Source organism: Calonectris borealis, chromosome 11 (genome assembly GCF_964195595.1).
Source record: "Calonectris borealis chromosome 11, bCalBor7.hap1.2, whole genome shotgun sequence".
NCBI lineage: Eukaryota > Metazoa > Chordata > Aves > Procellariiformes > Procellariidae > Calonectris > Calonectris borealis.
Window position 1 is genome coordinate 675,949 of NC_134322.1, and position 20,595 is coordinate 696,543.

The window sequence follows — 20,595 nt, forward strand, 5'->3', positions numbered from 1 at the left end:
TGAGTGGCGCCGCCGCCATTTTGTGGCGAGGGGCGGGGCCGCCTGCCTTCCCCTCCCCGGGGCGGGGCGACAGCCCGCCCTTGCCGTGGAAACGGAAGCGCCATGACGCTACTTCCGCTCCCGGCGCACGTCCATCCAATGGGGGGGCAGGCGGCTTTTTGGCGCCGAATGCGAAGGGGGCGCGCCGCGGGGAGCGGGCGGAGAGCGGGCGGAGAGCGCAGCCCCCCAGCGGGGAGAGCGCCCCCCGCCGGCGGGGCGGCCCCTGCCCCGCCCCGCCCCGTCATGGCGGCCGTGCCGCAGAACAACCTGCGGGAGCAGCTGCAGCTCCACTCGGCCCGCGGCGCCCTCAGCAAGCCGCCCCCGCCGCGGCACCGGCCGGCGTGAGTACCGCGGGGCCCGGGCGGGCGGGGGCAGCTCAGCTTTAGGCGTGCAGCGAGCCTCTGGGGCGCGGGAGGCGTCCGGGACGCTGAGGAGGGGCTCGTCTCTTTCCAGGGGCTTCACCTTCAAGAAGACCTCTCCGGCCGGCGCCCTGCCCAGGGAGCCTCGGGGCCTCCCCGCCGCCGCTGCGTTAAGGGACAAAGACGTTAACACCTCCCTGGCTGCGCTCGCCTCGTCCCTCCCGGCCTCCAAGGAGAAGACGAATCACACCCAGGACTTCTTTCCGGCGGCAGCCAGCGCCCACGGCCGGGGCCTGGAGCCGGCCTGGGCGAGCCCGGCGCTCGCCGGGCCTCGGGAGGTGTCGAAAGGCCCCGCGGCCTCCGGAAGGAGGAGTGCGGGCGAGGGGCTGCGCGGCGCTCCCGCCCGGGAGGCCGGGCCCGGTGCTGCGGCTGGCCCCGTCGTCGCCATAGAAGATGAGTGGGACGACATTGACGACTTCGATTTGTCGGGAATCGAAAAGAAGTATTGCAGAGCGCCGGCCCTGCCCCCCAAAGGGCAGCGGGCCGCCTGCAAGGCCTCCCAGAGGCCACAGCCCCGCCTGGGTGAGCCGCCTGGCTCTCCCCCCGGGACCGTGGGCGGCGGCACGGGGCCTCGCGGCCGCGCCGCTTCGGAGCGCGGGGAGACCTCGCCGGAGGCTGGACGAGCGCCCTCGTCGCAGCAGTCCGTCATCTGCCTTGAGGATGCGGCTCCCTGCAGCGGCAACAAGGCTGTGGGTGAGGGGCCTTGGGAGAATTTGTCTGCTGACGTGATTTCGGACGATGACAGGGAAGAGGCTCACCCAGGTAAGAATTTGTTTTAAAGTACCAGTGAGCTAGAAGAAAATATGTTCGTGTTTGCACACAGAGGGCTTGGTTTTTCAGAAACCAGAGGGAGCTGCACGCTCGTATCTGACAAGCAGTCGTGGGGACGTGGATTTCGTTTGGGTAACCGCAGCTTGTGGAAGCGCAGGGTTGTAATTAGTGAAGTGTTGTCTCTGTGGCAGAAGTAGCAGCTGGTCGCATGGTAGTATTGGAGTTGCAAGTCTTCCCATATGGCATTCCAGAAATGAAGAGCAATAATCTATAGGGGTGTTTTAGAAAGAAAAGCACTTCTAAAATTCATACAAAAGAGACATAAAATCATCTTATGCCTAAATGTAATGATGAGAAATATTAACCCAGAAAAAGAGATCTCTCTCGATTTAAAGCAAAACAAAAAACAAACCAGAAAAACTCCAACCCTCGATTATGACCAAGAAGTTCATGACCATCCGTCAGAGTGCTTCCTTGACAGCTCTGGATTCCTCTTAGCTTCCCTGTTTTATATGCCTTACCTGTTGTGTTTTGAAACTTTTCATCTTTATTTGTGAAATGAATATGCTTGTGCAACTGAATAGTATTGAACAGTGTTCCATGATGCTGCCATTACATTAAATGGCAAAAGGATTTGTGAACTCTATTTTTCTTCTTAAGAATGTTTTGTTACTTTTTTCCCTCTTTCTGTGAAATGAATTTTAATAGATTAATGATATTGGCCTTTCTTAGTAGAATTTGTTATGTAAGGCACTATACATGTAATTTTACCTTCTAATTCCAGTATAGGGACTATGCTAGTTGATGAACCTACACTCTTCTGACAGGGGAAGGTAACTATAGGCAAGCTCTATAAGTTTTCCACTTAAAAGAGGATTTGTGGGGTTTTTGTCTGTTTATTTTTAATGGGGGAGAAAAAGGGAGCAGTAATATTTTTTTCTTTTGTCCTTTAAAAATCAGAAACTGTACTAAACGAGTGTTTTGAAATCTGGCTATTAATTTTTCCCCTCTATTCAGCTGCATTTTTGTTTACACTGGATTGAGTTTATGGTGTTACCCAACAATATCAATACGCTTCTCTTTCAGCTGCTAATGATAAAAGCAGTGAGAGCCAGAAGCCAAGCAGTAATGAGAAAAACAGCCCCCCAGGACTGGATGAGGTCGACATCGAGCCGTTCACAGGCACTGAGCTTGAAGAGGATGATTACTTAGATATCGTTCCACCCTCCCCTGAAGAAGAGCTGCCTTCCGTCTCGCCTTCTGTAAAAAGCATTAGGTAAAACAAAGTTCATTGATAAAACTGTCTGTCTTTAGGATGATTTTAAAAAGTACCAAAAAAGACATGAAACTATTGCTTGTTAAAAAGTTACAGGTTGAGTTGATTGTGTCTGTTTGTTACTTGCCAGGTTAGCAGTCGACAGCTGCTATTAATGTTTTATGAAATACTTTTTGTTTTATGGCCAATGTTTAAGGTAGCTTTTGCTTCAGAAAAAGCAGAGTTAGTTTTCGTTTCGTAGTGGGAGGAAAAAAAAAAATTGAAGCAAGTCTCTACACGTTGGCACACAGGATGAGTGACAAACTGCTCAGCTACTTGCATTTTAACTGGGTTTTCAGAAATTTGTTTGTCTTTTACAAACATCTTAAATGCTGTTATTTTAAAGGATAAACTTCTCTTATGGAAATGCATTGATTTACAGATGTCTGTATTTTAATGACTTTTTCTTTTAATATTAGTAATATTTTCAAAGAATCTCCAACTGGTGGAAGATCCACAGCTAGCAGCATTGAGTCCAAGCCCGGGAAGGTTGCCACAACGCAGCCTGTTGCTGAAAGCGATCCTAGTGCGGAGGATGCGGGTACATGAAACATTTTGAAATTTGGGGATGGTTTGCAACTTCTTGTTCTCCTGCGTATCCCATGTAATCTGAGAGCATTAACTAACAGTGACCGATGGGGACAAGGAGGCAGGGGACTGAGTCTCCTACAGGATGTGCACATGTTGTATATACGTTGTGTGGGCTCGGGGGCGTTGTCTGATCCTGATTCCGGGTTTCTCAGTACCAGTCTGGGATACCGCACACTCCTTTTCAGAACTTAAAAGCGCAGATCGACCAAATCGTTCCCGAAGTCAGCTACAGCACAAAGACACATCACTGTAAGCCGGGGCTGTGTCAGTGCCTCCATTTGATTCCCACAGGTGCTGGCTTTGGGAACTACTGAGCTAAAACGTTTCTGAGGTTTACTTGCAGAATAAAAAGTCACCAAGTATAGGTGTGGCACAACCTGGTTTTAAGGCTGCAGATCTTTCCTCTCAAGATATATAAAAATGTAGCTTATGGTACTGTTCTACAGTGTCATTTAAAATTTTGTGTTTATAAATGCCCAGAGCAGTGTTTTTATGTTTATGTTTTAATGATGCTGTTCTGGAAATCAATTTAGTCAAGCTACATCTTGTCACACTTTAGTGTACCTGTAGCAAACTTCTGGTCAGTTTGGGCCGTTAGCTTGTTGCAAGAGGTGTCCTTCTGACCACCAGGTAATTCAGAGTCAGGCAAGGGTAGCAGAGGCCAGAATTTAGTCTGAGGGATCACGCTCCCGGTAGCCGCGGTTTGAGGTCCAGATGGTTTGCAGTGATACTGAATGTGGAAGGGAAGGTCATGAGGTGACAAACGTGGACTTTCACATGTGGGACGTTTTCTACGGTACTTTCTAGACTAGAATTGCAATGTAATATTTTGATAAAATTTGTTTTAGTGTGTTTGGGAAGGGGTAATTTGAGATAAGTAAAACATGTAAACTTGAGTGTTTTTTGGAAATAAGTTTGAAAGAACTGTGATGAGGTTTGGGAAGTGTAGAGAGATGGATAATTAAAAGGCAAGGGCAAAAATATGCAGACTAGCTGAGTTTGTGCACACAGGAGCAGGTTCTTTATGCGAATGGACTTTTAAAATGTATATTGAAAGTAAATTATTTAGACTTATTTGTTGCCATTTACTGTCTTTTGGGAGAGTGATATAATCTTGTTATATACTCTAATAAAAAAGAGTGTTACTGTATGCTAAAATACACTCCATCTAACAGATAAGGGCTTGCATTTGGAGCAGCAACTCTACGGCGTCATGGATGATATCTGTAAGCTGGTAGATGCCATTCCACTTCATGAGCTTAAGTCTCTGTCATGCGCAAAAGAACTTCTCCAGCAGAGAGATCTCAGGTACGCTTTAATAAGCAGCCTTCCGCGTTTCCATGCTCTGTGCGAAGCGGCGTCATGCCTGCAGGTGTCTCCATCACACTGGAAAGATGATACGGAAGGATTTTTTAAAAGCTTAAAATTACTGACCGAATGAAGGAAAAAAAAAAATCCAAAAAACTGCTGAAAGTATTAACAATCCCTGCGTTCTGCCAGAAGAAAGACTCCAGTTCCACATTCAGTCTGAGGCATAGGTAGTCCTGTATCCTTCTCTGGAAGGTGACTAACACCAGATGCTTCCAAAGCAGCAGGGTGATGTGATGTAACCTGCTAGGAGTCATCCTGATTTCTTGTAACCGGAGGCATTAATTTAATATTCCCTCTATGAGACTTGCTATCACTGACTAAAGTGATTATGACTTCTCCTAATATCCATGTCATTGTCATCTTTCAATTTGATGAGTGCTACTGCAGTCTGCTTCTTTAACTTCTGCATAATCTGATGACACAATATGTAGATAAAGTATTGAGATTTAGGATTTTGTTTTGGTTTTTTACTGGACTGGGACTATGTGCTTTTTCTGAACGTTGTCAGTAAAACTAATTTATTCTATTTCCTCTTATTACTGTAGTCAGACATAGTCTTTAGAAAGTACATAAAAACACAATTTGGTTCAAGCATATCTTTACTTTTTTTAACTTCAGGTTTGTGCCTCTAAGGATTTTTTTTTTTTTTTTTTTTTTTAAATAATGCTCTATCTTGCCTGGATCAGTTCCTTGCTATTAGGAATTCTTTTATTTTATCTCTGCAGAGAACAGATATTTTGTAACGTAACTTTGTAACAGTAATTTTGTAATTATTTTGTTCAACTGAGTTCTGGTATTATTCTCTCTTCCCTAGATTTGTTTGAAATATTTTAAAAATATAGTGACACAGAATATGATGTAACCACCATATGTTAATATTTTTAATAGGAAAGAGACAAAACTGTTTAATGTGTGTTGTAGAACTTGATAAATCATTGCTTGTGACTAAATATTTTTTTTTTGTTCTTCCTTCTCTTGCCATGTCTCCCAGGAGAAAATTGCTAACTAATTCTGTCACTTTGAACAAAAGTAGCATAAACGACACTTTTCCTAGAAACTGGAAGGCATGTGTGGAAAGGGGCCGTTTTGCAGGTCCTGGTACTGCTCTGTGTTCTGGCCCGAACTGGAGCTTCAGTTCTGACAGAAACTCATCAAAATCCACAAACCTCCCATCTGTGCTTTCTGGGACTGTTAATTCAAGCAATTTTTCTACCAAAAAAAATCAAACCTTGGATACCTCTTATGCTTCAAAGCAAAGTATCGAGGAGATCACCTGGCCAGAAACTTCAGCACTGTCGTCTTCCAAGGTAAATGGCAAAGATGGAGCTTCCCTCAGCCTCTGTTCTGAGATGTCCTTCGACAGCAGCTGGTGTGAAAAACCAGGGGTGAGAAACGGTGGAAACGGTCATCTGCTGGAGCGGCCTCTTACAAGCACAGCTCTGAAAGGTCAGAGCAAAGCTCCTACTGGCATTGCTGCAGAAGACAGTTTAGCTATAAACGATACAGGCTTTGACCTTGATCACTTTGATATAGATGATTTTGATGAGGGCTGGGAGAATTCGGTGAATGTTTCGGCACCTGAAGCGCCATCTACGCCGTTGTATCAGCCCGTCAGGGAAGGGCCACCTGCCAAATCGCTGTTGTCAAAGATAATGTCCAGAGCCAAAGGATCTGCTGTTGTATCAAATCCTGCTGCTACGAAATCAAGCTTCTTGATGGCAACAAAGAACTGTTCAGGTAAATTATGCTCATTAGGATTACTGTCTTTCCCTTTTTAAATTTGTATTTACTTATTTTTAAGCCTAAGGCCAAGTAACTTACTGTAGATTACATCAGTGCCTTTTGTTTCTGTGGAAATTTCTTTTGGTTTCTCTTTGCAAAGTCATCTTCTGTTTTTTTTTCCTCCAAGTGGTGCCAAACTTCTTGAATATTTATTTGCCATGCAGGTTGCAGGCTGCTGGGAAGATGAAGCTGCTAAAATTGGAAACCAGAATGTTTCTGTGTTTTAATTAAATAATGATTCTGCAGTTGTTAATTCAAAGCTGTGCAACAGTTTTAGCTGTTTATGCAAAATGGTCAAAAATGGGTACTTGTTGAAGGAAACCTAATCCCTCTGGGGCACAGGGGTGGGTCAGTATTATTTGTGGTTACTGTGGGAACGGCCTGGTAAAAGGGGAGGTGAAAATGTTAACCCGTTTCATCAGCTTCTCTGTCGCTGATTCACCTAGCACCTACTGTTAGGTACCCACGAACAGGTAGCCTGTTCATAGCTGATTGTGACAGAGGTGAAGCTCGTCAGTGTAAGACTAGGCATATACAGTCATAGGTAGGAAGCTTGTTTCCAGAGATTTGCATATAATCAAAATTCACGCTTTAGCCAGTCTTAAATTCTAGATGAATGCAAGTTTTTTTTAGTAAGTCATGATTTGAATTTAAAAGGCTTAAAGGGTTGAAGTGGTGGTAGCTAAGCCATCTGTTATACTGAAGCAGTTTTATGTTGCAAGAGGGATAGCGCAACTTGATATTGTAGCCTATTACGAGTACATTTTCTTTGTTTACTAGATCTGCCCGTGAATAACCCTGCACTAGAATGTTTCAGGGGTATGAAATTTTCCCATTCTGAAGAAATGATGAATGTATTTCACAAAAAGTTTGGTTTGCACTATTTTCGGACAAATCAGCTGGAGGCCATCAATGCTGCTCTTCTGGGTGAAGACTGTTTCATCTTAATGCCCACCGGTATGTATCTCCAAACCCCACGCAGCTGCAGGCTCTTGAGGTCTGGCACACACCTGGGCAATGAAGACCTGAATAAAGCTCCTTTTGCAAGGCCCATGACAAACTTTTCTCCTTCTCTGTGCCTTTGTGGAGGTGGCGATAAATTGTGCTGCTTGAATTCTGTGGATTTCTGAACTTTGTATGCATTGTGGTATTTTGAATGAGGTGATTAAATTTCTGCCTTCCATAATATTTCAGATGATAACTCTTCCTTATCCTACAGGTATCTTATTAAAGGCAGTCATTGGTAGAAGTTAATTGTTTCTGAAAGCGCTGTAAAATGGGAAGTAAGAAATAGGTCTCCCCTCTTCCGCTCCTTCTCCACACTGTCTCCTTTTCCTCCTGGTATCTAACATCTGCTGTGTTCTGTTTAATCCTCACAGGTGGTGGTAAAAGCTTGTGCTACCAGTTACCAGCGTGTGTCTCTGCTGGAGTCACTATTGTTATCTCTCCACTGAGGTCGCTGATAATAGATCAAGTTCAGAAACTGAAGACTTTAGATGTAAGTTCAAACAGCTCACTTTATTTAGTTTAACTGCAGATAAGTGAATTAGAAATCTGAAATTTTACAGTAAACCTTATGTCTCTCAAATATAAACTGCAAAAATTGATTAGAGGGAAACTGTAGAAGGCACACAAAGATGTCTAGGAAGAACTAAATTAGATGAACTAGAATATCTTGGCAGTCTAACTGCTAAATTTATTGATGTTTGTGTGTATTTGTTATTGAAGCTTAGTTTTCAAGTACAGATGCCCGATTCTTAGATTCTGAGAGTTGTATTCAGACACCTAAATAGGAGCAGCCTGGCTTTGTAGCAGAAATAAGCACTAAGATTCCTGAGCTAGGAGGGTTCTGGTGATGCTAAGCATTTCCGGAAAAGTAATACCCGGAGAAAAGAAATGCAAGTGCAGAAGATGTGTGTTCCTAAGCCTGATCACTTATGAACTGCTTTTGTCTCAGTGAAGTGTCTTTTTCATCCTTAGTGTATTATTGAAATTGAAAGATCAGGGAAAAAAAGGTGGATAACACGTTTTAGGGCAAAAATACAGAGATGTTTTGGGATATGAGACAAAAGTGATTATGATGCAGGGTTTTGAAGCTCAGACAAATCCTTCTCTCGTCAAGCATGGTTTTTGATAGTCTGACTAGACAGGGCCCTCGAATGGTTGTCCACTGTTTAGTGACTATTGCACAACGCCAGGCTTTGGCCACGCTCTTCACTCTTTCTTGCGTTGTGGGGTGCCATGGCTGTAAAAGCCAGTGAAACTGGCTCTGTGACTCCTGGGGATTTGGAGCTGCAGGAGGAGTTTCCTCTGCAGAGCTGCAGCTGCCTCTGGCGAGAGGAAGAGGAGACAAGCAGGAAGAATTGGCTCTGTTGGTGTGACCTATTCTTACAGCGCTTTTGTCCTTAGGGTCTAATTCAGCACAAATAGTAAGTTATACTTTCAAATTTAGTATTAAATTGCTGCTCCAAGTTGTATTCGATGTTTTCAGATGCAATGCTGTTCTGTGTTTGTGGGCACTGTTATTGAGGGTGGTATCACGTTTTTGTGCTTCTTGGAAACGTTGTTTCTTATCTTAAGGTCTGCGTTTTCTGAATTCAATCTCAAACTTACAGTGTATTGAGCAATAAACATCACATCTGTTTTCTTTACTGGAAAGAGAGTTCAAAGAAAGCAGACAAATCCCCTAAGTTAGCTGTTGGTCTATTGGTAGAATTGGGAGCAGAAGAATAGAATTTGGCTTATAGTCTTTTGGTTTTATCATTAGAAAAAGGATGTCTACTGTGATGTCTATAGTACGGTGGGAGTTCAAATGTTATCTATAATTACACAAAGAAGCATTGAAAATATATTCGCTGAGGATAGTAAACGCATACATTTTTTTATCTGACTTACAACTAGAGTTAGGACTATATTTGGAGAAGCTTCTGGTTTGCGCGTATTAAAACATAATATGTTTTTTTAAATATAGATTGCTGCAACACATCTGACTGGTGATAGAACAGATGCTGATGCTTCAAAAATATATATGCAATTGTCAAAAAAAGATCCTGTAATAAAGCTTCTGTATGTTACGCCTGAGAAGGTTTGTATTTCATTTGAATTGTAAAATCATGAAGGCAACAAGAGGTGGATTACTATGAAGTATTAAAGGGGAAACACTGAATTTAGAACAGGCTTCTGGGGAAAAATTGTTAAATATTTTTTAGATAATTTGGTAAGACTCTGTACAGATGTAACTAATTTCAATCAATAATTAACCAAGAATGAGAACTGAGTATGTCTGTACAATTTAAATTCTTAAAATAAAAACCCTGTGCCCATCCATTCCAATATGTCTTACTACATATTAGTGGCTAATTGCTGTCAAGTAGCTATTAAAATCTAGATTACTATGAATAGGATAATACAGGGAAAAAATATGTAACTGTCAAGGTAATAGGTGATTGTCAAAAGATTGCCTTGTACTTAATTATATGCTGCCTTTAAAAATGATATTATTCCACAAGAGCTTTGTAAGAGGGGACTGTTTAGTGTGCTGATTACGTTTCTTTCTTCAGCATTGTCTTTCCCTGTCTTTCATGACGTAAGTCATTTAAATTTACTCAGATTGTAGGACCTCTGGGTAGATGATCCTAGAACCTTGTGGTAATCCCACACCAGCTACTTCGTTGCCAACTAAAATGAAGCTGGTTGCCATCTTCTTTATGCCTTCAAGCTTTACCTGTGCAGTCAAGATTAACTTTCCTGTACAGAACAATTGTTTCTGTATTCTTAGTCAGGTAGGGTGATGCTTTGCTCTGTTAGTTTGCTTTCTAATGCCACTGTGTATCTAGGTTTGTGCAAGCAGCCGACTGATGTCAGCCCTGGAAAATCTCTATGACAGGAAACTCCTAGCGCGTTTTGTCATCGACGAGGCCCACTGTGTCAGCCAGGTAAAAACCTTGAGTTGTTTTTCAACATGGCAAAAGGCTTAGTTGGAGCATCTTACTCAGTTACATTTAATTTTGTTTTTAAACTAGTGGGGTCACGATTTTCGACAAGACTACAAACGACTGAATATGCTCCGCAAAAAGTTTCACTCTGTGCCTATGATGGCTCTTACTGCCACTGCTAACCCCAGAGTACAGAAGGATATTCAGAATCAGCTTGAGATGCTAAAACCACAAGTGTAAGTTTCTCAGCAGTTTCCTGAAACAATTTGTTTGTGCTGCAGAAATGTTGAGTGGAAAACTTAGTAAAGAAAGAAAAGCATTACAGATCCATCTGAAATACTGATGTAATTGTATCTGATTAAATGAGAATGTATGCCTGGAATTTAATGTGAGTTAAATGCAAAATATTAAAGTAAGAAGAAAAAAATCTTACCAAATTCTTCCTTGCTTGATTAAGGAAGCTGTTTAATAGAAAATAACATCATAAAGTTTTCTATGTCACTGACAAAATGTGCAAGTTGTATTTTAGAGTGCTTTTCATGAGAATGCTGGAAAACTGCAAAAGCTGGAGGTGTTTTTTAATTAGCATTGGCAGTAACATAGATAATGAGGTACCATTGGGCCTGGATTGTATTGTAGCGTTTTCATTGTACATGGTGGAAAAATAAAGCATTCTGTTTAGTTGAATTTCTTATTTTAGAAGTGTATTTTAGGTTAGAGGGAGAGAGATGACACTATATTTTGCAAATTTGATCAGTTGAACGTGGATGCAAGTATTCAAAAGGAAAATGAAGGCGAGGCAAATCACTGTGCCCATGTTTGGTTTATGGGCATTTCTTCCTTCTACATAGTGCTGTGTAGCTTTGTTTTTTTCACAGACACAGGAAAAATGCAGGAATTTTAGACCTAAAGTATGGGTGATGTGAATGTCCACGGGTATAGTGGAACAATAATTCCTTTGCAGATAATGCAGAATGAGTAGTAGTTAGCTGAATTTGGGACATTCCAGTCAATATCTAGCTTGCTGAAAGGATTACTGCACCCATAAAGCTGACAAGCACCCATGAGCTGTCTTGTTTTAGGTTTACAATGAGCTTCAACAGGCATAACTTGAAATACGATGTATTGCCCAAGAAGCCAAAGAAGGTGGCAATGGATTGCTTGGAATGGATTAAAAAATATCATCCACGTGAGTACTGAGCAGCATAGTGTGCTTGCATGCATTTTTATGAACTACTTTTTAAGGCAGGAAAAGCTCTTCTAATGCTGTAAAACCCTCAAACTTGTGCCTTTCTGTAAGCGACTAATGTATTTACAAGAAAAGCAAGTTGGGGGCAAAATGATGTTATTGATAATGGGAATCAGATTTATGGGCATCCTAAAGTTAAGAGTTCAAGTTAAGATGGAAAAGTAAATTATGTAATGCTCTTGAGTAATCTTTCTGGAGGTTGCCAGACCTTTTAGCATCGTCTTCAGAGTATAAAGGTCATGTAATATCCATACTGTTTTAATTCTTTAATTCTGTTGGTCTGCTTATCTGGGGTTCCCCTTGAAGATATCTTCAGAGATCCCTATCTTTCTAGACTCTCTTTTGGAGTCCTGCAGCTCCTGCTGCTGGAAGCTGACTACACCAGGCTTCCTTCATAGCTCCTCTAGTGCTGTAACCTAGTATATCTAAACTTGACTAAACTGCTCTAGCTCTTGATTTACATAAGTTCTTTATTCATGTATTTTAAATCCTAAGATCGCACAGTACTGAGCAGCAAAACTTTTCTTGATTCCACCTTACCGAAAGACCAGGAAACTGCGTGAGGAGAAACTAACAAAAACATCTGACATTAATAAAATTACTTTTCTTCATTATTAAGCAGTTATCGCATTACACTTACCAACCTCTCCCTACTGGAATAAATGTATTTGCTTGACAGGTGTGACTGTTAAGCAAGTGAAAGGGAATAAAGCTGTATTGTAGCACAAATCTTTTTTTTATATATTTGCAGATGACTCTGGAATAATTTATTGCCTTTCACGTCATGAATGTGACACAACAGCGGCTATTCTGCAGAAGGAAGGTCTTGCTGCACTTGCCTATCATGCTGGCCTCACTGACTCCAACCGAGATCTTGTACAAAAGAAGTGGATTAATCAAGAAGGATGCCAGGTAAAAGAAAAGCAACTGGGGGAAAAAGTGAATAGAATTTAGAGCACTTTTATCCCTCTTGGCCTAGTAAATGAAAGCGAAGTTGTGTAACATTATTGCCAAATCAGATGCAGTATTAAACAACAGATCCGAACAGGTCTGCCAAAACACATTAGCCATCTTTTTATTGGGAGTTTTACAAATCAAAGACTGCAGCACTGCACCAAGGTATGATGCTCCAGGAGGAAGGAACTGAGCAGTACAAGGCTTCTGAAACAGCTCTAGGCACGCTGCTAAATTGTATATTGTGACTCAGATTTGGAGTTTTCCCTTTCTCTGGAATAGCTCTTCTGAAAGGAGAGGCGGTTTTGCTATTTTGTACTCATCTTGAAGTGTTACAATTGAAATTTGAGGTTCTACACCGTTTCATAATCCTGACTGCTTATTTTCGGTGCGGAGTGCTGCATGAATTACTGTCATAACTCTATGTAACAAATTATTTCCTTCCTAGGTTATATGTGCAACAATTGCCTTTGGAATGGGAATTGATAAACCTGATGTACGCTATGTTATCCATGCTTCTCTTCCTAAATCTGTAGAAGGTTACTATCAAGAATCTGGCAGAGCTGGACGAGATGGTGAAATCTCTCACTGTCTGCTCTTCTACAGCTACAGTGATGTAACCAGACTTAGAAGGCTAATACTGAGTGAGTTCTCATGTTTGTAACTTAATGGAGACGATATTAAAGTCACTTAGTCACTGGTCTCTGTTTCATTTAGACTCTGTTATTTTCTCATCTAGAAGTGCCATACATAGTATGGTATTGCAAAGATGGGAGAACTGGCATCTTCACCTGAATGGTTTTCTGTAATGAGAGATTTTTGTCACTTGTACTTAATTTTAGTCAAAAACGTTTTTCTTCATACATATCCATCTCTTGATTCTTGTCATTCTAGTCTTATTTCCCTTCCCCATTCTTTAAAACTTTAGAGGTAAAATCTGTCCTAGATTAGTTCTGTACTAACCTACTAATCTTTTTTTTAAGCAAAAAAAGAATATTGTGTTTTGTCTCTCTGATAATATACAAAAATGCAGAGGTGCAGATTTAACAAATACAATTGAATTTATTGCATTTCAGTGGAGAAAGATGGAAACAGTCACACAAGACAGACCCACTTTAACAACCTGTACAGTATGGTTCACTACTGTGAGAATGTAGTTGATTGCCGGAGAATTCAGCTTTTGGCCTACTTCGGGGAAACTAATTTCAATCCCACCTTCTGTAAAGATCACCCAGAAGTAATTTGTGATAACTGCAGTAGAAAGAAGGTAAAAATCATAGCTCTTATTTATAGTATTGTTAAACTGATTTTGCATTTAGCTGCATTAAAAAATGGTTACATGACATTTGGGAAGGCAAATAGAGAAAATGAATGAGATGTCTTGCATTTTTGTGATGCTAGATGCTTCGAATTATTTCCAGGGTTTAACCTAGAGTAGAATTACACAGACTACCCATGGACTTATGATGCTCCTATTTCTGTCAGTGTGGTGTGTGTCAGTGAGGTGTAAGGATGTTCCTTTGTGTTGATTTTCTTGGCTACAGTGCTTATAGGAGGCAGGAGCTAATAGATCCACTGGAATGGCTATGGGGAAATCCCTTCAACTGCCTATTCTGATGTTTTCAAGGCAGTTTTGTGCTGCCAGTGTAGCATGAGTGCCACATCAGGAGGCGTACGCTGCTTGGGGTGGCCCAAAGATTAGGGTTTGTGCGTCAAGGATTGAAGCAAACTTGTTAGTGGCATAAACAGGAGTAGAAGAGAAGATAGCTGTTGAAGCAGACAGGGAAGGATTACTCATCTCTATAAACCAGATCTGGTTTATACCTGATGATATTGCTTCTCAGTCCTGTGTTTGAAGCAGTACCTTACATAGCTGTGATTGTAACAATATTTGACTAGAATAATGCATATTCAGTCCAGTCTTCTCATTTTAATGCATGTTGGAAGTGCAAGCTCTTGTTCATGGCAGAAGAATAATTATGGGAATGCTTTCCAAACGATTTACGTTGATTACCAGTATTCACGCAGCAGTCTTGCAGCTCACTCTATAGAATTAACACAATAGAGATTATATATACAATTGGTTGGTAGGTAGTATTGCATTTTCCAGAGTATTATCAAATCCAGAATTCCTTTGACTATATCGTATCACCTTAGGTGTACTAACTAGAAAATCACTATTTCTCTGATTGGAACAAAATGAATTCATGACTGGAAAAAGCTCAATAATGAAAACTAATGTTGTCAGTAACAACTTGCATTAGGACAGAACCACATAACGTTGTTTCCTAATCAAGTCTATTTTAATAGGATTACAAATCAAGAAATGTAACAGATGAAGTGAAGAGCATTATAAGATTTGTACGAGAACATTGTGGACAAATGGGACGAATAAATGCAAAGAGAAATACAGGTTCTGGAAGATACACGTTGAATATGATGGTAGACATTTTCTTAGGTAAGTACTATGCTTATAGAAACAACACCTAAATAGACTTGGTGCATAAATTCCTAAGTATCATGAGGTCTTTGCAATACCAGTAGTGGTTTGAAAGAAGATATATTTTGCAGAATTATTCTTCCCAGGAATGTCTCGATGGTAAATGATCCAAAATAAATGAGACTAAAGCTTTAATCCGTTTCAGGTTGCCATAGTGATAATATTAGTTTTCTGGTGGTGCTTGGAGTTTCTGGTGCTTAAATGCACCAGATTTATGTGCATAGACTATGGAATACTCTTGAGAATCTTCCACAGGTCTGTAAATACATATATACGTAGGCTTTCTAATTGCAGGCTAATCCTGATTTCTGTTGCACAGGTACAAAGAGTGCGAAGATTCAGTCTGGAATATTTGGGAAGGGAGCTGCCTACTCAAGGCATAATGTTGAAAGACTGTTTAGAAAACTGGTCTTGGACAAGATTCTGGATGAAGACTTGTATATCACAGCTAATGACCAAGCGGTAGCATACGTAATTCTAGGAGAGAAAGCTCAGGCTGTGCTAGATGGATCACTACAGGTGTGTAACAATTTTTTTTTTTTCTCTCATGTATTGTTATAAGGGATGTGCTACAGTTTTTAGGTAGCATATACCCTAGGATAGTGTAAACATAGTTTGCCTACCAGCTGAAGTACAGGAACTAATCTTTAGCAGATGCAGGGAACGGAATCCAACAAACATGATTTCTAGTCCAGTATTCTAATAATAATGTTGTGAGGCAAAAGGTGAAAGAGAGGATTGGAGAGGATTAAATCTTTCTCTTCTCCCCCCCCCATCCATCTGATTCCAGCTTGACAAGAAAGGAAAGTTATGACCAACACAGAAAAAGCTAGCTAAGAAGGAAAGAAGGAATAGGACTACCTTCTCCTGCATTTTCTGCTCTATTTTTTTCTAGTCATTGGTGAGCTCTAATGGAAAATGCACTTCAAGAAGGTCATGGAACCAGTCCCAGAATTGCCTGCATTAGTGCTGTGTTTGGAGAAGAGCCCTCAGCATTAGACCTAGGGCCTCTGTTTAAAGCTGGCTGTAAATTGGGTTCTCGGGACTTTTTCCCCGTGTCGTGTATATTCTGCTAGTTCTTTGTAGAAGAAACTTAAGGGCAGTTGAGTAGCCTGTAAAAATAATTTTAAAAGTGTATAATGGATAAACAGCTTTTTTTGGTCCGTCGAAGAGTACTTTCGGTTTCCTTCACTGTTTTCCTGTGTTACCAATCAATCTTCTAATGATGGCTCTGCAGTAACTCCCCTGACAGAAGTTATTGACTGGCTTATTTTAACAGGTAGAGTTTCATGAAACAGAAAGTGCCAGTGCCATCAGAAAGCAAAGGGCTTCCGTGGCAAAAATGTCACAGCGGGAAGAAATGGTTAAAAAGTGCCTTGGGGAGCTTACAGACACATGCAAAACGCTTGGGAAAGTCTTTGATGTGCATTACTTCAATATTTTCAGTACTTCAACTCTAAAGAAAATAGCAGGTAATGTCAGTCTTTCGTTACTTGGAACCACTGTCGGCAGTAGATTGCATGTGCAGTTGTAGCCTTTTCTGACCGAAGGTCTACAGCTTCTAACATCTAGCGAGAACAGGTTTAAGTATACATAACTAAGCGAGTCCTATGGAAGTAGCTGACACAGCATAGATGCCTTGGAGCTGCAGTTTATGCTGTAACAGTCCTGCTGGATAAGCACAAGAGCCACCCAAGTAATCATACCGCATTTTGAGAGAAAACTTTTGGACTAGTTTTTATGCTAACCAACTAGAAACAAATCTGCTAAAATAAAGGCTTACTTCCTTAAGGACTTAATGCATAGGGTGGTACTAAAAGGAATTAATTTCCTCCAGAATACTCTACCATGATCTCTCTTTAAAAAAAGTTAGTTTGGTTGATATGTCTAATTGGTACTGTTACATTACAGAAACCTTGTCATCTGATGTGGAGGTTTTACTGCAGATTGATGGTGTCACAGAAGACAAACTGGAAAAATATGGTGCAGAAATCATTAAAGTGATGGATAAGTACTCTGAATGGACCATATCAGGTTTAGTATGCTTTGTACCTAAATGTGTGCTTTAGTACCCTTCTCTCCTCCTCTATCAGAAGTTTCACTCAAAAGTTACCTTGTTTTAAATACAAATAACTAATTCCTGCAGTTTAATAATTACAAAAAGGGAGCAACTGCACACTTTCAAAACATACAAAGGTCTTTGCTATCTTCTCACTAGTTAAATTCAGTGTATCTCTCAAAGACTACAAAAGGAAAACGAGAACTAAGCAGACTGCTCTGCTCCTAACCTGTTAGTTATTGGGATTTATGTAATATGCTTAGTTGTAATGAAAATTCTGACCTTAAGGTTAAAGGTCTTGCACCTCCTGCATATTTTTACACCTGCATCTACTATGTATGGGGTAACATTGTAGCCTGGCAGATAATCAGTAATGACTACCTTTTATTTTTTGTAATAACTGAGGTCAGCAAGTTCAGGTCTTCACTGAGCTAGCCCTTGCTCAAATGTGAAGAACTTTCAAAGCTAGGTGTGAAAAAAGCTATCGGTAGTATTGGTATACGGTAGTATTTTACAATGCCTTTGCACAGCTCTAACCTTACATACAAAGTTCAGCTCAGTGGAGAATTGAGCCCTGAGTCTAGTAAATCTGGTAATTTCACGTGAGCGTAGCATGTAGCCTATGTTGTAATTAGAATATTGAATACAGCTTGGCTATCAGATTTGACATTGGGACCTGCAATTTTAAAGTGATTCATGCTTACTTTTAAGGCGGTTGCTTTCATACGCTGCAATGTGAATAAATGCACAGCCACAAATCTGATTTTTAAGTATTTTATTCTACTGCCTGTGCAAAGAATCACGTCCTTCTTGATCATGACTGACTGAGAAGGCACTCTCGGCTCTCTGAGCCTTTCAGTGTCTCCTGATGCTGTTTTTAAAAACAAGTGCCATATTTGACTGTAGTATTTATGGTATATTCCATAATTTTTTCCAGCTGACATGGGGAAGAGTGTGTAAAGGCGGAAAGCCCAGTGTTACCAAAAGAGTTTAGACAAGAAGCCAAGCTAGAGAAAATAGGACTGGCCAGTATTCGTTTATGTCATGAGATAAAGCAAGGACAGAAGGCCGTTTTGGTTTACACCAACCTATGAAACCCCTTTAGCTGAGCCTGGAGTGTCACCAGGATGAAGGCAGTGCAAAGGAGGTTTTGAACAGCAAGGACAGAACTTTTGGTACAGTCAGTGTGTTCTGGCTGACAATTCTGACTGGCTCAGGCAATGTCTTGATTTTGTTAGTTTTAACTCACTGTCTATCTGTAGAAGATGCTGCCTGCCAAAGTGTGGACACAGCTACGGGAAGCACTGGCACACCTCAGAGTGATGGAGAAGCAGAAGATGTAGTTACAACCTCAAGCTATTTTTGCAATAACGCAAACCAAAGAAAGAAAAGGAAAAGGCCGCCAAACTTCAGAGAATCAAAGAGGAAAAAGACAAGTAATGGTGGCAGCCAGCAGTTTCATCCCAAAAGGTACGTTGCTTGTGGTCATTTGTAACTTTTCTTTGTCCAGAATAGCATGATGATGATCCCAGAACTGCACTGTTATCCTACTGCATTTTCTTGGGTAAGTATGGGCTTTAAGAATGGCATTAAAATTATCCAGGTAACAACTGCTCTACTTTGGTTTTCTAGCATTTTCTGTTTATAAAGCTCCTGGTGAGGAAGGATATTTAACAATTGTCCTTCGTTTCTCACTCTTGACTGCCACAAGTTAAGTAGTGACGCTAAATTTCAGTGTGCTGCCGTAACAATTATTAGCAGGCTGGCTGGATTCTGTGCTTGAAACATAAAGATATTTTGAAACTTTGAAAATTTGATGGAATATTTGAACTTCAGTTCCCAGTCCCTTGTTAATTCAGAACTTCTCCCTCCGATTGTACCATGCAAGGCAACGCCTGCATCAAGACCATAGCATTTGGATCCAGGAGTCTGGTTGGTCTTGAGCTTCTAGGGCAGATCCACCACCAAACTATCACAGGGTGATGAAAGAGCCAGGCTGGGCCTCATCCTTTGAGTCAATGACCTTATTTTAGCAGTTCATGTAGTTATTAGTCTGGTAACTCAAGTAGTAGCATTTTGTGCTGAAGGTCCGTGCCTCAAAACGTGATGATTAATTGAAGCTGAAAGGGAATGAACGAAAAAGGAGAAATGGTTGAAGAAATTCTGCCCTCCCCAAGCCCTCTTTAAAAACAGGGGGGCATGACATTAGAAAACTTGAGCAATGAGTTCTTATTTGGGTTTTTATAGTCGTGCCTTTTCAATGTTTGCTGTGCTCATAGCTTGCCTTGCACAAAAAGGAAGTAAATTAAAGTTGCTGGTACTGTGGTCCAGTCAGGTTACTTAATCCCTCAGCCTAGAAATTTTACCTCGCTTGGTCTATGAGGTAGAGAACATGAGGTACAAAAGAACAGTTATGCAAACAACCCACATCTTGCATTTCTGAAATAATTCTTTGAATGGGGTTTTGTTCAGTCTATAAGTGTCATAGAAATTGCATTATCTTTCAGCCGGGAGGAGTTCAGGCCATTCAGAAGAGTAGCTTTAAACGGTACTAATGTGCTCTCCAAAACATTCTGTAAAATCCCCACCTGAAGAGTCATGCCTGAATTTTAAAGACTGTTAGGTTTTATTCGTTTATTAACTGCTTATATTTTACTGCTTTAATGTTACATTCATCATGAAAGAGGAAATATGGTCTACCTTGTTAAAACTCATTGCTTTCTGCCATTGTCTGTTCTTTCCAAGGATGTCTCCTTCTCTGCCCTGTTTTTCCTCATTCTGGTCTTTGCTTTTTGTAGCAAATAGCAGTTCCCAGCTCAGTAGGTTTTACTCCCACCCTTTTCAGCTTCCCATCTACTAAAATATTAGTCATTAAATGCTGTTGACCCTAAAGTGTCACGTAATGTTGATATTCTAATTGGATTAATAAGAGTCAGGTTGGTTCAGCATTCTCTGTCCCTGTTTCAGGCTGCTTCTTGCCCTTAGGCAAATGCCAGAACAACAGCTACACTTGATTTACATTTCAAAGGTATTTTTGCAGCCATGTGTATTAAAAAAAAACACTCAAAACTTTTTAAAAATGAAAGCATAGTCTTCTAGAAAACCTAATGGTGGTGTATAGGTACACCATGGGTGTAGGGAACGTGGCAAGTAAAGCAGATGTTTGACACATACCTTCTCTCTAAATTTTGCAGTGGTTACAGCAAGTACAGAAGGACCAAAAGGCCCTTTAGCTCAAAGGCTCCAGCTTCATCTGGCTACAGTTCAGCATCGTACAGTGTTAGTGCCACGCAAGGAGTTGCTGGAAAGCTGGGGATTATGGCACCACCAAAACCCAAAACCAGACAATTCCTTCAGCCTTCGTATTCAATATTGTAACTAGGAAAATGTAAATACTGTATAATAGCAAGCTCTGAAGATGTAATCATTGTTTATTAAATCTTTGTTTCATTTGCTAAACCTTCTGAGACTTGTACATTTGTGAAGTACAAAAACCTCACATTAAATAAATGTTTTTAAACTCATAAGCTTATTTGGACCTTTCTTTCTACTATAAACAGAGCTCTGACTGGTTCTAGAAACCCCACCATTCCAGTGGAAGTAATCCCTG

General features: G+C 40.9%; 1 protein-coding gene across 1 annotated transcript; it reads left to right on the plus strand.

Annotated features, from left to right (window-relative positions):
* The first annotated feature begins 146 nt into the window (after positions 1 to 146).
* On the plus strand, positions 147 to 20,499 carry BLM (BLM RecQ like helicase). The gene is made up of 21 exons (XM_075159652.1): positions 147 to 380; positions 493 to 1,220; positions 2,316 to 2,505; positions 2,964 to 3,085; positions 4,311 to 4,443; positions 5,498 to 6,243; positions 7,069 to 7,245; positions 7,668 to 7,786; positions 9,260 to 9,373; positions 10,125 to 10,223; positions 10,311 to 10,459; positions 11,306 to 11,412; positions 12,224 to 12,384; positions 12,875 to 13,070; positions 13,503 to 13,693; positions 14,737 to 14,884; positions 15,246 to 15,445; positions 16,206 to 16,398; positions 16,838 to 16,960; positions 18,248 to 18,455; positions 20,180 to 20,499. Exons 1-21 carry the CDS (start codon positions 169 to 171, stop codon positions 20,361 to 20,363), a joined length of 4,500 nt encoding a protein of 1,499 aa, XP_075015753.1. The 5' UTR covers positions 147 to 168; the 3' UTR covers positions 20,364 to 20,499.
* The last annotated feature ends 96 nt before the right edge of the window (positions 20,500 to 20,595 follow it).

What these genes read in the sequence shown, in the direction of transcription:
- BLM (XM_075159652.1), top strand. Translation starts at nt 169, where the DNA reads ATGCGAAGGGGGCGCGCCGCGGGGAGCGGGCGGAGAGCGGGCGGAGAG. An exon ending in TCCTAGTGCGGAGGATGCGG is followed by an intron (nt 3,086 to 4,310) that starts GTACATGAAACA and finishes TCCATCTAACAG; the next exon opens with ATAAGGGCTTGCATTTGGAG. An exon ending in GATGGTAGACATTTTCTTAG is followed by an intron (nt 14,885 to 15,245) that starts GTAAGTACTATG and finishes TCTGTTGCACAG; the next exon opens with GTACAAAGAGTGCGAAGATT.